This window comes from Pinus tabuliformis, chromosome 8, assembly GCF_031772625.1.
Source record: "Pinus tabuliformis cultivar Carrire ecotype Pingquan chromosome 8, CPIR1, whole genome shotgun sequence".
In the NCBI taxonomy this organism is placed as follows: Eukaryota; Viridiplantae; Streptophyta; class Pinopsida; order Pinales; family Pinaceae; genus Pinus; species Pinus tabuliformis.
In genome coordinates, this window is record NC_142294.1 from 1,220,755,801 (window position 1) to 1,220,771,827 (window position 16,027).

General features: G+C 40.7%; 1 protein-coding gene across 6 annotated transcripts in view; it reads left to right on the top strand.

Annotated features, from left to right (window-relative positions):
- Positions 1-16,027, top strand: part of RUS3 (root UVB sensitive protein (Protein of unknown function, DUF647)) — a 337,640-nt gene that overhangs the window by 70,553 nt on the left and 251,060 nt on the right. For 5 of the 6 annotated variants that reach the window (XM_089373530.1, XM_089373529.1, XM_089373532.1 and 2 more), the window contains one exon: positions 5,611-5,667. The exons of the other annotated variant lie outside the window; for it this stretch is intronic. In XM_089373530.1, the coding sequence (XP_089229656.1) occupies positions 5,611-5,667 (57 nt within the window). The remainder of the gene's footprint in view (positions 1-5,610; positions 5,668-16,027) is intronic. 6 annotated transcript variants of the gene reach the window in all.

Genomic DNA, 16,027 nt, shown 5'->3' on the forward strand with positions numbered 1-16,027 from the left:
GGCAATTTGTATCAAGTTACAGGAAGTCCATTGGGGACCATGTCAGTTGACATATCTCATCTATAGCACCGAAGGTCTGCTTATTATGGGGCCCTACCCGATGTGAGTCAAATGGTGACAGGGATGCCTGAATTCAAGAAGAGAATGAAGGTACATGTCCGAGATGTACCAAAGGAAAATCTTACAAGGGGACCATTCCCCTCATGTAGCAAGTCCACAGGTTTGAAACAACCCGAGGGGTTTGAGATTCATGATCAGAAATCTCATGTATGCAGGTTGAAGACAACTCTCTATGATTTAGAGCTAACACCCCGGCTTGGTATGAGAGGATTGATAGCTGTCTGATGAAGCTGAGATTCACTAGGAGTGAAGCCGATCCAAACCTTTGCTTGAAGGTTGTGGATGATAGACCTCTCATACTGGCACCTTCTGAGGACAGCCTCTTTTTGACAGGTGCAGACCATCTCATTTGCAAAAGTAAGAGGGAGTTGGATTATGAATTTGGAATGGTGAATTGCAAGCCCATGACTACCTTGATGGGGCTATTTCAGAAGTTATGTGGTGGCTAAGTTGCACGAAACGGGGAAACGCGGAAGCGAAATGAAACGGGGAAGCGAAACGAAACGCGACCTCCCCAAATTTTGGAAACGGGGAAACGCGAATTATATAATAATATATATATATATATATATATATTAAAAATATTTAAAAATTATTATTATATATATGTGCAATCATAAAGCATGAATGATACATTTACTTACATAAACATTTAAACATTAAGATTAAATTTACATCACATTTACTACCTGGAAACCCTACTTGGAAACCCTAAAAAAATTTAAAAAAAAAAAAAATTTAAAAAACAAGTGTTTTTTTTGGGGAAACGTGGCACGTACGGCCTGGAAACGCGTTTCGGCCGTACGGCCAAGTTTCCGTTTCGGCAAACGTGGCCGTACGGCCGGAAACGCGTTTCCAGCCGTACGGTACGGGGAAACGAGTTTCGTTTCGTTTCCCCTGGGGAAACGAACCCCCTGCCCACGTTTCCTGCAACTTAGTGTGGTGGGGATGCCAGACCTGATTTGGGAAGTTCCTCTGAGTTTCATAAACTCATTCTAGCATTGATGTTCTTGGTGAACTCCTGTCTGGATATATGTTTTGCAGTTAGCATGTTGAACTCATTATGGTTGATACCCACTGGATTGGTGCCAAGAATGTTGTGAGATATCTTCAGGGCACAATCTCTCATGGATTGAGATACACCGCCGAAAATGTAAAGCTGCATGATTATTCAAATGCTGACTGAGCAGGTAGTGTGGAGGATCGCAATAACACTTCTGAGTGTTGGTTCTCTTTGGGTTTTGCTTCGATATCCTGGATGAGCAGGAAGCAGAAGTCAGTTGCCTTAAGCACCGCTGAGACCAAATACATAGCGACGAGTATGACCTCATGTGAAGCTGCCTGGTTGAGGAAGCTCTTCTGTGAGCTGTTTGACACATGATGGATACCACTGCGATCTTCTATGACAGCCAGAGAGGGATTTGATTGTTGAGGAATCCCGTGTGTTATGATTGCTCCAAGCATATAGACATCAGGTACCACTTTATCTGGGATATGGTACATCGATGAGCAAGAAGGCTCCATTGCTTGGGGATTGATGTGCAGGTCGCAGACATTCTGTCGAAGCCCCAAGGAAAGGTCAAATTTGTGACTTTCCAGAATGACTTGGAGTCATTGAGAGGCCCTCTTATGAGGGTCCTGTATGATGCATGCATTGAGCTCTAGGAGCTCTAGGGGGTTTGGGGTACTTCTTGGAGCAACAAGCGACCATAGGGTGACTCACCCTCCCCTAGTGGTGCATTGTGTATAGGGTGAATGGTTTAGCCTTCCCCTGTGATACCCCATGGTGACTTGTGGGCAAGATGAGTGGTTCTCCTGTCGAGGCATACTGCCCATGCAGTCTGGGACTCATGGGAAGTACCTCTGATTTGGCCAATGAGCAGGGAAATGAGGATAGGGACCATAGTCGTACCGATGGATGCATCGTGTATCTACCGTACTCCCTATGCTAGGATGATCGATATTGATCTGGGATCAATTGGAACTGACTTCGAGTCAGTAAGAGTGATATAGCTCACTCTCTCTTGAAACTGATCTGGGATCCGTATGAGTGGTTTGAGACACTCTCTTGTGATATTGATCTGGGATCAATGAAATTGACTTCGGGTCGGCAAGAGTGATATAACTCACTCTCTTTTGGAACTGATCTGGGATCAGTAAGAGTGGTATGACACACTCTCTTCATATGGAACTGACTTCGGGTCAGTAGAGGATGGTATGAGACGTTCTCGATCAATTATTCTTCTTCATGGTACAATAGAGCAGAACAGAGCAGTGCAGGGCACTGATGGCAGAGATAGTACAGTTTGGCAGATGGAATTATCCCTAGTTGAGAGGGAGTGTTAAGATTGGAAACTAGGGCCAAACTCCATGTGGGTCATCTTATTTATGGCAGCTGATATTTTTCTTGGACTTCTCTCATTGAGAGGTGTAGGATTGATCTAAAGATCATTCGATTCCGATAAGTATTAATGGAGATATGAATTTATTAGTGTTATGGGACAATTCGTCAAGGTCGGCTAGCAACTAAACTGCCCCCACTTGTGCTCCTCGTTTTGGTATAAATACAAGTGCTTTGCAAGTCATTTGCACACACATCTCTCTTGAGATTTCTTCTTCTCCACTTGTTTTGGGTTTTAGTGGAAAGAAGAATCTCTAAGGGATAAACATTGTCCTAGAGGATGCTCTAAACACAGTCCTAGATGATTCCCTAGCAACTCTACACACCTAGATCTAGGACACAGTCATATTGTGAAGAAGAGCCCTAATCCTCTAAGTGCAACGCAGTCCTAGATGATGCCCTAGCAACTCTACGCACCTAGATCTAGGATGCAGCTCTTTGGAGGATAATAGAAACTCGGTCTAGGGAGCAAGGGAATTTTGTTTTGGGTCATAGGACTAGGGCAACTTCAGCTTGGAAGAGGAGGCAACATGGAGCCTTCTAGGCATTGGTTGAAGGGCAAAATACTCTTGCATGGAGGCTGAGTGGGAGAGGGCTAGACGCATGTCTGTTGGGCAACAATAGGAGGCAAGGAAATTTTGTTTTGGTTGGCTGTAGGTGACAACAAGTCACTGTTGTAAGGACCCATCTTAAATTAATGGGGACATAGAGATATTAGCATGCACACGAGACATGCATATGATAGCTACATATGCATGCATCGCCTGCACTGCACTAGTATATATATTAATTAATATTGAAAAAACGTCCGTATTTAGGTAATGCATTAAGTATTGAAATGAATACCCAACTTACAAGAATATAGTAGGGAATATGATATACGTACCACCACCATAACACATATATATAATTCTACTATATAATATTAAAGATAAATGCATTATAGTGAGCTCACAACAAAGGAAGTATGTACCCTACTACATACAAAGGAACTATACCCAAGAGTATTATGTACAAAAGAGTTATGAAACTACAAAAGAAACAACATATTCTATAAAGTCAAAGGAAAGTATATATGTATATGTGTATATATATATATATATATATTAAATAGTGAATATAATAAAGAGAAGAACATATAAAACCATAATAATATGAAAATAATCTGATTTAAAACAAAAGTGAAACATAACATTATGATAAAGGAGATATTGTATAAATAAGAGTGCATGGTTAGCGAATTGGGAGGGGAGAAGGCGGTGACCACCTCTGCAACTTATGAACTTATCAAATTAAAACAATAAAGAAAAGCGAAGCGGTGGAGGAGTCTCTGGGGGCATAAAAGGAGGAAGGGTATTGTAGAAAAAAGGGAACATTCTTTGATGTAGGGGAAGGCAGAGGAGGAGCTGACAAGAGGAAGACACAGATAATAATGGAGCTTGAGCAGTTGTTCTTGAGACTTTTGGGCACGGGGGCCAAAATACTTCGAATTTGAAGTATTTTGGGGCTGGGTGCTGAGATTGTACCTAGTTTGGCTGGGAGGTTTTTGGTCTTTTGGTAACGGGAGCGGGGATTGGAGCAAATTAGAAGCATCTTCAGCCATCTTCAGCCAGGTAGGTACTCAACATCAAAGTGATAAATTCTTATATTTTGAATAGTTATATCCTGTTAAAAATTTCAAGGCTTTACATTTTGGTATCAGAGCCATGTTCAAACTCTCGGATCTGTTAAGTCTATTAAGATAAGGTAACTAGAGTTCCTTATGTTATTTAATTCAAATATCAGCTAGTGTGAGAATCTGTCACTGTATTGATTTATCATCTGAGATATTCGTCCCTGTAATGATATGACTCATACGTTATGTAATATGTGTACACAAAAGAGCAAAAAAAAAAAATAACAAATCACTGTACAAAAAAAAATCATATATATAGTAAGTCAGAACTAGTAATACAAGTTTATTTCAGCTTCAGAAACAATTATGTAAGTCTCTTCAGTATTATTAATGGCACATTGATGGCGATTTTAGAAGATGATTCCTATAGAAGATGATTGTTCAGAGAAGAAGCCAATGTTGGACAAAAGAATGATGGAAGTCTTATACAATTTATGCCCAAAAACAAAGAACTGATAGACAGCCAAGGTCGGTGATTTGCATCTGCAATGACATAATTTCACCTGTTTGCAGTTATTTAAGTCCTTGCTGAACTGATATTACATGTTTTTCTGCAAATCCAGTCTAATTTCTGGCACCACCGATAGAATTCTCAAAACTCCACCGCTGCCACACCTGACACCAATAGCAACCAGATTTTGAATTTTATTATCATAGCTACTAAACTACACGCTGGAACTGCTTAGTTGCTAAGCATGAGATTCGAATTTATTATGCTAATACTCACGCTTCACAGGAGTCTCACCATTGTCCGATAGTACGAGAATACCTTCCATTCATTGTACTCTGTGCCATCTTCTAGGTTCTTTCTAAAACATTCTCAATGTGGTCAATGCTTGAGCTCTTTGACAGTGCCTTCTTATCAAATATAATATGACGAATAAAATTCCCATTTTGCAGAAGCAAAGACCTTTTAAGTACTTGAAGAAAAAAAAAAAAAACTAGAGATAGTAAACTCCTATCAGTAATTTTTCAACCATGAAGCCAGGTAAAATATAGCTCAATAAGTGCTACACGTGTATGGTATCAGCCCTTGAAGAAGTATCTTCACATTTCAAAATAATTCCTTCAAGGCTAGCTGGTAGGAGGAACTGTTGGCATTATGACACAGGCTTGGCACTATGGCACAGGTATTGTCCTTGATGGCGACTCACTCGGCAAATCACTCAGATGACAGTTCAGATGACAGTGCATAACCTTTAATTTATTACATGGTTGTTAAAGTCTAGAGCTTGATGCACAAAAGCAACTAACTGATGCTTAGATAGTTTTGGTCTAACCTATTTCTACTAATAGCAACTGTTTTACATGATGTTTATCCTCAGTATCTCATGATATTTCAGCTTACTTTAATGTAGCCATAATTATTTAATATTTTCCATGTTCTCATAATCTTCTAATCTCGTTCTTGTAGTGGTTTCTACGAGATTTTACCGGGATGTTAGGTGGAATTTTGTTCACATTGTACCAGGTATGTAGCACCAATTCTCAATGGTGCAAAATATGTTGTGAAATAATACATAAATATAATGTGAGCTATTGGTATACAACATTTTTAAGTTTTCCATTCAAATGAGTGTAAGTATTTTTTTTGTTTTGGTAAAATTAGCTACTCATATATTACTTGGTATAAAAAAATAGAGTCTTTCCAGGCTAACCATCCAACCATTGGTAAGTATGCCTGTTGTGATCTTTAGAATTAACATAGCTGTTCCAAGTATTAGGATGTCTATTGTGTTGAAGAAAGTGTAACTAGGTTCGGTATTTACAAATGTAATTTTGATCTTTGTACTTGTCAAGAAAAATAAATATTATTTTTGTAAATTATAAGAATGAGTTTCTTGCTCATTCCATAGGTCTAGGAAAGTCAAAGAGTCAAAGACATGTGTAAAGAGCTCTTCTTGAGCATATATGTAATGTATATGAGTCAACCTAGTGTCCAGAACAACCCTCCAAGACAAGCACAATCCTCTTGAAGAAGTCTGCCTGCAAAACGATGAAGAGAATAGTCAAGTTGGCCTCAAAATATATATATATAAATGTCATGTTGGCTCATATAAGAGACACAATGATTCACTTGGTCAAGTCGGCTTAATATGGAAACATAACCACTATATATACCCAGTTAGGGTCAGCGCAAAAGTGCAGGGAGTGGGACAGACACTTGGATTTCTCTCTGAATTTTCGGATGGTACAGGAATTGCAAAAGCACAGTTTTGGATGACATTTTCGGAGGTCTGTTCACAAGCCTCTGCAACTTCGGATGGCACAGCAAAGACAGAAAAACTTGGACAAGTCTCTGTTATCTCGGATGGGTGCAGGAAGAATCTTGGACAAGGTACAATGGTACAGGATAAAGGCAACAGTTCAGTATTTCGTATGGAGGAGGATATCTGTGGTTTTTGGATGAGTATCTCAGATGAAATCTCAGCCTTCCTGAAGTCTTGAAGACCTCTGTCTCAGCATATCTAACACAGTCATAGTCTTGGCTCAAGTATGATGTGAAGGATCTCATCAAGGTGCTGTCATATCATAGTCATGATCTCGTTCCTAATGAAGACAAAGTCAAGACAGTGATGAAGAAGGTGCAGTCATGGTGCAGCAGTGATCTAGCTGAAGAAGCAGTCATGGTACAACAATGATGATGATGATCTCAGCAGTTAGAAGAGGATTGATGTCTTGGTCTTGGAGTGGCCTAGTAAGTCAAGGGTCATGGTCTTGGTGTTCGTCAATTGGAATCTCTATAAGAAGAATTATGTGTGGGTTTTCCTCTCCAAGAGGGAGAGGTTTTGGCCCTGGCAGAATGCCAACATCTTGTGTTCTTGTCTCTTTGTTTTTGGTAGCTATTTGATGACATAAGAAACACACACTCTAATAATGTCAAAGAGAAGATTGTGCTAATAAGAAAATTAAAAAATGCCTCACAAATAGTTATCAAGTCAAGAAGAATCTCATTAACTACATGTGCCCTAGATTCTTCAACATATTGAAGATACTGTGATGGCTATAATAGAATAATATAACAAAGGCTATATCTAAGTCCAAAATTTGCCCTAATTTGTCAATCAGACAGTAAAGGAACTACAGATGAATATTTCTAGATACTATCACGAGAGATTAAGGAAAAAAGGAACCTAGACCAGTTCAAGAAGCTCCTAGATCTCTGCATCAGAGTCTAAGCCTACTTGAATATAGACTGGATTGGTTTCAGTTTGGTCCTCTGTTGCTGGTGCCTGGCCTCCCTGAGTCTGCTCACCATGTACTGCTTCCATGCCCTAAATCACCTTGACTAGAGCCTCATATTTTTGGTCCAGAAAGTCCAATTTTTCTAAAATGGCTTGCCACTGCCTCCCACTTTCTTCCACAACTTGAGTGATGAATGATTTGTTGTGTCAATGCATCTTAATCAGTTTGAAATACTTGGTATCCTTGCTTTGGGAAACCCCCATGTCAAGGATCAAATCCATGAGTTGTGCATCAATGTCATCTGTAGAGATTTTGTTGCACTTCTCTCTGACCAAAATTTCTATTCACCCGACCTCCTTTTCTATTGCAGCAGTAAATCTTCTTTGATATCTTGTTGCAGCATCCATGTCTCCTAGTTGTTCTCTAGTTGGCCTGCTGAAGGGGTGTCCTTTACTTGCATTTTGCAGGTTTTAGGTCTCCCCTAGCTTGCCCCTTTGTTGGACCCCTCCACCAAATTCCCCTTTGACTGCTTCCTATTCTATTTGGCCATCCTATTCTTACACTCTCCAAAAGAACAGGTGGAGATTAAAGAAATGCATGCATGCAGACTCCTTCTCACAAACAGAGAAGAGTGAAAAGGATTAGCAACATTATTGCTTTCTCTACAACCTAGACCAGAGTAACTAAAAGCCAAGATGACAACCTCCCAGTCTGCATCTACCACCAAACAAAGAGAAAGCAGTCTTCTTTCTTCAAGCACAGATTCAACCTTGGCCCAAAAACAAAGAAGACCAACCCGTGAACTTACAGGCCACCCGGGGAAAAGGTTGAGACTTCCTACCTTCAATATCAGAGAGGAAATGAGGCCACACTGTGCCAAACAGATTGAATCATTGGGAATACTAAGCAGAAAATGACAACCTGAATGCAAGAGACTAAATGCCTGAACATTACATACTTTCCCTGATAGTTACGAACAAGTGGAGAGTTACTATTCTTACGAGCAAGAAACCATGTGATGGTATCAATCTTTCTCCCCCTTGAATCCATCATTTGCATTGAGTAGTGGTTAATGTTCAGGTAGTGTAGATATCTATCCAAAGGATGGAAAAGGCAAAGCATTCTAGCCTTCGTCATCCTTGCCATTTTGTTCACACGCTTAAACTTCATTACATGCCTCTGCTGTTGAAGAAAGTGTAACTAGGTTCAGTATTTACAAATGTGATTTTGATTTTTGTACTTGTCAAGAAAAATAAATATTATTTTTGTAAATTATAAAAATGAGTTTCTTGCTCATTTCATAGGTCTAGGAAAATCAAAGAGTCAAAGTTATGTATAAGGAGCTCTTCTTGAGCCTATGTGTAAATGCATACTTGTCTAGAACAGCCCTCCAAGACAAGCACAATCCTCGTGAGAAGAGCAGCAAACAAAACGATGTCAAATGCAGTCAAGTCAGCCAGCAAAATGATATAAATAACAGACATGTCAGCTCAAATGAAGTGACACAACACTTCATTGTCATGTCGGCTTATTTATAGAGACGTGACAACTATAAATAGCCCGCTGAGGTCTCCAAAGAAAATAAAAATTTCAGTGTCTCTGAGATTTTGGATGAAGGTACAGGAGCTCTGAAATCTCGGACAAGTGCAGTAAGAAACTCGGACTTATCTGCAATCTCGGATGGGTACAGGAGGTGCAGGAATTTCGGATTAGGAGCAGCAGTTCAGGATCTCGGATGAGGAAGTGTCACTGCAATTTCGGATGGATGATACAGTGAGATACTCTCGGCATGATGGAAGGACACAGTCTCCTCCTCAGTACAAATCTCAGCACTGTCATAACCATAGTAAGGATGATCTAAGTAATCCTTCTATACTACACACTGTCTAGGCATGATGGAAGTATTTCATAGTAATACATTGTCTTGGTATGATGGAAGGATCTCATAGTAACACACTGCCTCGGCATAATTGAAGGAACTCATAGCAACACACTATCTCGGCATACAGGTGCAGTCACAATCTTGCTCTTGATGAAGATATAAAGGTCATACTCAGTGAACACCTAGGTGGGTATGTACCTTGAGAGACAATGATAAAGGTGTCTATAGTCATTGGTCTTGCCAACATTGTGCTCTGATCTAATGAGAGATAGAGCTGTTAGTCAAGGCCTTGCTGTGGAAACAATATTGGTTACTATGATGCTATACAGATGGGTTACCAATCCGATTCTTCTTATGAGAAATTCTTCAGATTGAGAATGACCAAGTACCATTATAAATACCTCCCTAGTTAAGAGGGAGTGTTGAAGAAAGTGTAACTAGGTTCGGTATTTACAAATGTAATTTTCATCTTTGTACTTGTCAAGAAAAAGAATATGATTTTTGTAAATGATAAGAATGAGTTTCTTGCTCATTGTCATATCCCTTTTCAAACACATTTGTAACAGGGTGCTGCTACACAATTTTGCACAATTTTGGCTAAGGAAGAGAACCCAACATTTTCGACTTAGGGACTTAGGAGGCAATTCAACTTTATTTGGTTGCTAGAGGAATGTGGGGGCCTCCCACATGGGAGTTTGAATTGGCCCATTCGAATAGCTGTAATGTTCCCAATTTTTGTGAGTGCAAAGTTCACTAAGGAATTTTGCCAATTTTTGGTGATATTAAATAAAAAGGAGAAAATATTATTTTGTGGGAGAAAAGTGGAAATTATTATTTTAATGAAGAATGATGACAAAGTAATATTTTATTAGTGGAAGGTGGGGACCACGAAGGGAGAGGACTAGATATTATAAATAGATTGTTGAATTTAAGCTTCTGTGATCCGTATCAAGTTTAATGAGAAATATTTTGGCGGAAATCACATTGTAATATTTTTGTCGATGCGTTTCGAACCAACGAGTGTGGTTCATCGTCAGGACAAGTTGAAGAACCAGATCATGGCTACAGGTTAAATAGGGAGAGCAGATCTTCCAACGGCTATATTTGACTAGGAAACAACTATATTGGACTAGGCAATTTGACTGAGAAACGACTAAATTTGACTGGTCAACTCGACTGGACCGAGGGAGAGGAAAAGTTATTAATGTTATTGTTATATTCATTACCAACATTTGAATAAAAGTAAAGTTTGTAAAATAGTTGTCGCTGTTATAAATAAAAGGTTAACATGGAGGTTTTTTTTTTTTTTTTTAACACCACCAAACATCACTCATTAATAACCTAAAAATAGCTAATATGGAATACTAATTAAATGAATATGTATCTTATGAAATAAAAAACATTACATCAATAATATGTAAATATATGCATTCAATAATTTTTATTCCATATTATATTAATGATTTTAGATTAATTTAGTAATCTATATATATATATATATATATATCCTTGATTTTGTTTTTTATAGGTCTATTTCTTACAATTTCCGTCTATGATATTAATAATAAAAGAAACTATCTTGCATAATAACTTATTAACTATTTATTTATATATTTACACTAAATTCAGAATGCATATATTTACATATTATTGATGTAATGTTTTTGATTTCATAAGATAAATATTCATTTAATTAGCATTCCATATTAGCTATTTTTAGGTTATTAATGAGTGATGTTTGATGGTGTAAAAAGAATAAAAATAAAAAAAAAATAAAACCTCCATGTTAACCTTTTATTTATTTAATTATAATAGTAACAACTATTTTACAAACTTTACTTTTATTCAAATGTTGGTAATGAATATAACAATAACATTAATAACTTTTCCTCTCCCTTAGTCTAGTCGAGTTGACCAGTCAAATTTAGCCGTTTCTCAGTCAAATTGCCCGGTCCAATATAGCTGTTTCCTAGTCAAATATAGTTGTTGGAAGATCTGCTCTCCCTATTTAACCTGTAGCCATGATCTGGTTCTTCAACTTGTCCTGACGATGAACCACACTCGTTGGTTCGAAACGCGTCGACAAAAATATTACAATGTGATTTCCGCCGAAATATTTCTCATAAAATTATAAATAGATCTTGAAGGCCTCCATTTGGTATCTTTGATCATTTGACAATTCAACATTAGTTCTCTTGAGCTACTTAGCCAAGATAACCGTGCTGTTCAGCACAAAGAATTTCCAAGCAGGAATTCTACCCTCATTTCAGAGAACTTCAAGTGTCTCCCTAGTGAGGCAATTTGGGGAGCTCAATTTAGAGTTACTATTGGGCATATTTGCAAGTTATTTCAGCTGGTACGTTTTTCTTCTATGGTGCAAAAGTGGTTCAAATTGCTTGTGGTGAGATCAATTACGAGGAAGTAGAACACTGAAGGATTTGCAAGGGTTTTCCCCTAATTTAGCCAGAGATTTGGTGGTGATTGGCATGGCTGAGTTGAGAGAATTCTTGGGGCCAAAATTCTACATTTTTGGAAGTGCATAGGGGTTGGAGGAATAGAGGTTGAGGAGAGATAAAGGTTGGAGATTGGAGGTATTCCTCAGGGGAGAATTTAGCCAAAGTTGGGAGAGATTTCCAGTGGTGGATTTGGGCTTAATTCAACAGTATTAGTTTTGTGGGGTGTTTTCTGGCCAAATTGGGCAATTTGCACTTATTGGGGTTCACCGGGGATTGGTGGATTTAGCCAAAACCATTTTTGAGTTTTTGTGGTTTTATTGAGAGGAGTCTGTGGCTAATTTTACAGAATTTTTTGGGCGATATTCAGACCTGAAATCCTAATTCTTATAGCAGGGCGAATTGCTAGTTCGCTGAGGAATTTGCACCATTTTGTGGGTTCGACTTTGGCTTGGAGATAGGCCAAACCCTTTTTGTGTTTTGCTGGGTTTTTGGTGGAGAGCTCAAGAATAATTTGGCGGAATTTTCTGAGCACTTTGGAGGTTCAAACATGGATTTCTTTTAGCCAACAGTTGTAGAATTTTCAGGGCTAGCGCAGAACATTGAGGAGAAGCCTTTCCTTTGCATCCGGGTAGCATCTTTCTCACCTGGGATTGTTTAGGTTACTTTTGCAAGCCCAAGTGCATACATTTCATGCATTGTACTCTTCTCCATATATAATAAAATGGCTGAATTTTGGTGCAGTGTCGGTGTAAATTGTGGGTATTTGGTTGTTGTTTAAATATTTTGGTGTTGTATGGTATTTTACTTTGTTTATCACTGTTATTTCCTTTTTGGAACATTACAGTGGTATTAGAGCCATGATCTTGGCTAGTTGTGGGGTAGCCATCTAGATCATGGAAGATTTGGGCATGTATGCATAGTGACGGGTTAAACCATAGACAACTTATGGCTCAAAGAAGATTTAGTATGCAGGAATTTTGGGGTGGAATTTGTTGGAACGATGAGAGATTGGCCGAGTTGAGGAAGGTGTCGAACCAAATCCATTCTCATCCTTACAACAAAGACACTAGTGGTGCGCAGGCCGTGGGGGTGCAACCATCTACATTGTGTGGGGAAAGTTGACAAAATCAAGGCATCAAATCTCCTCAAAAGGAGTAGACAGGATAGGGATAGTTAGAGGGTGAGACCAAGGGGTGATTTTGCTGGTGGAGACCTGGCTTTAGATATCAGGAGCCTAAGGAGGAGGTTGTTTTGGGCACACTAGAGTGTGAGGAGCATGTCGATGTGTCCAGTGTGATGTAGGAGTCACCCTTGTTGGAGATTCCTTTGATAGCTCTGGCTGACACCTTGGGGGAGAGAGTAGAGCACACACCCATAGGGCCTTCCATTGACGAGGTGCCAAGAGACACGGAGGTGTCCACCATTAAGGAGGTGCCATCCGTTGTTGAGGTATCCATTGATGAGGTATCCGGGGTTGTGACTAAGTACTCAGGTGATAGTAGCGCACCATAGGTTGATGAGGTGCCAGGAGATATCTCCACTGCTGATGGGGAGCCGATAGGTACAGAGGCATCTAGATCTATGCCAGAGTTATCGAACAACAATCACCTGCAGTTGATTGGCGAGCATGTCTTGCGTGTTGGATTGTCTATGGAGGAGCAGTTGGAGGCTCATGTTGAGTCCATGATGGAGGAGGATGTGCAACCATCCTTTGGGCTAGCCATTGATGAGGGGCAGCATAGAGACCACACATTGGGATTTTAGCACAGTTCGTTTCAGAGGCACATTGATGGGATCTACAACATTATTAGCCCACCCTTATGCATTGGATTGAGGGAGGCAGCGTTGTCTAGACATACCCTAGGGGATGGTCAGGTTAGCAAGACTGAGCGACATGAGCTGAGTATGACACTGCATCAGCTTGGAGGGCTTGTTTCTTCCACAGGGGATTGTACATTCGATCCCTCCTTTGGGATTGGGTGGCGAGAGGTACTGAGTTGGTACCCGATGGAGCAGGCTAGGCGGTTGGATACATCCATGGCCACATTTCAGCAGAGGCCATTTATTAACATAGGGAATTGAGGGGCAGACTATTGCTGGGATCTAGGTGGGAATTCCCATCACATCATAGAGCCGTTAGGTGATGGTAGTAGTTGCGTGATGGATTTGACGTTTGGGCGCACACACATTTTCAGATCTCCATCAGAACCTGGGACAACACTAGTGACAAGATGGTTTGACAGGGGAGCAGACCAATTTCATGAGTTGTCTTGGCATATTGATTGTGCATGGAGTCACAGGGTGATTAGCCTACTCTGGCAAGAGCTGGTAGGAGGAGGTGGCATCGATAGACCACTGGACAGGGCATTACATGGAGACGATGCTCTCTCATTGGTATATTGGACACTAGAGCTACTGAGGATAGGCACAATAGTGTCATTCCCGTTGGCATGTGAGGAGTCAGACCACTCAGGTCTTTCAGGGCAGATGGGGAGATGTAGCCCACATCATGGAGGGATTACTAGCAGAGTGGTGGATGCGTTGGCACATGTAGGATGGCATATGATACAGGGTGGTATGACAGTAGGCAGTGGTACCCAGGGGTGCACAAGGATATGCCGTAGAGTCCAGTATTTTGCAGAGGGATGCGATTTGATGCATATCGATCCAATTTTAGAACCTAACATCCAATGTTGTATAGAGCTATGCAGTGATGAGCAATGGCCTGCAGAAGAGCATGGAGATGCGTGGTTGTTTGCTGTAGCATGTTGGTTTGCATTGAGCGACTCACATCGCATCAAGTACACATGGGGAGAGCCAGGTACAGTGACACAGGCATGATACGAGACGGTACAAGATGGTACAACAGTAGCACGAGGTATCCAGTGGTGTGCAGGGATAGGTTGTAGGGTACAGTGCCAGGTTGAGGACTATAGGGATACTTGGTGGGATGCAGGGGCATATGGTGCTACACAACGAGGTCTTGGAGGGTTGCCTCCAAGGAGACTTATGGACGGAGACACCGGGCATACCTTTGGGTGTAGTTCACCCAGGATCGACAGGGACACATATGAGCGACACTCGTTGGTATCCATGGTGACTCACATGCCTGTCCCTCTTATACATCACTTACAGGCACATACGATTTGGCTGTTGTCCTTTGACACTCTAAGTGTGAGCAGCTGGGGACAGGGAGCTTACCCGAGATATTGGGATGACACTTAATGCATTAGGGGAGAGACTTTTCAATGGAGGCATTGGGTCAGTGCACGAGTTGACAACCACAAGTTTGGGGATGAGGTGATCATTTGCAGGGGTGGCATATCATTCATCAATAAGCCTATGCCTGTGGAGCAGGTCACGAGGGAGATGTGTCACTCTTTCCACAGGGCATGTCAAGATCATGCATGAGCAAAGGATACCGTGTACGACTGAGGTAACTTTCTAGTATGTGTTTGACCTCCAGACATTGTATTGGCACATTATTGTGAGGGTGGATGGTAGACTCAGTGGTGATGGTTGGCATGAGCGGGATAGGTCCGCATACACTGAGTTGATTGCGCGTTTCAGATACCCATCTATTCGCTGCCTTTAGGGGGTAGTTATTTGGCACATGTGGCTTCCAACAGTCATCGGTACTACGCAGTGGTAGGCACTCGACAGTTTAGCATGCATCATATTAGTTCATGATATATGGGGCCTATATGTTAGTTTCATACAGGGATTAGGGACAAGGAACAGACAGATTCCAGCAGTTGTTAGAGCTATTCCGCAGCAGGTCTGGCTATGGGATCCAGCGATTGAGTTGATTGATAGGACACTCCATTCTATGATGAGTACGTTCATGGGAGAGAGTGATCTAGTTCACCTTGGGTGTGATGCATGGGAGATTACTGAAACCTCCATTGTATGGCAAGTTAGATTTATCCTGTTGCTGCTCAGGATTGAGATTGATAGTGGATGGGTAGATATTGACATCATGGAGATGACTGGGCAAGATAAGCTTGGCCTACACAGATATCCCACCATAAGGTTTCGGGAGGGAAGGATACAGTCTGAGCATGATGGGAAGTTTTTCATAGTTAGAGTGGCGCAGCGTCAGCATGGTGGCACCCTTCTGAGACTAGCATGGGATCCGAGTACAACAAGATTTGGCAGTTCATCTACCCTCAGGGGTGAACTACTTTCTAATGGGGGGAGATCATTCAGATATTCCATTGGAATCTGGTGATTCGCTGTTGACATGGGGATCGTCACTAGTATGGTAGGATGTTCAACAACGAGGAGTGGTTCAGTGGCACATTTGG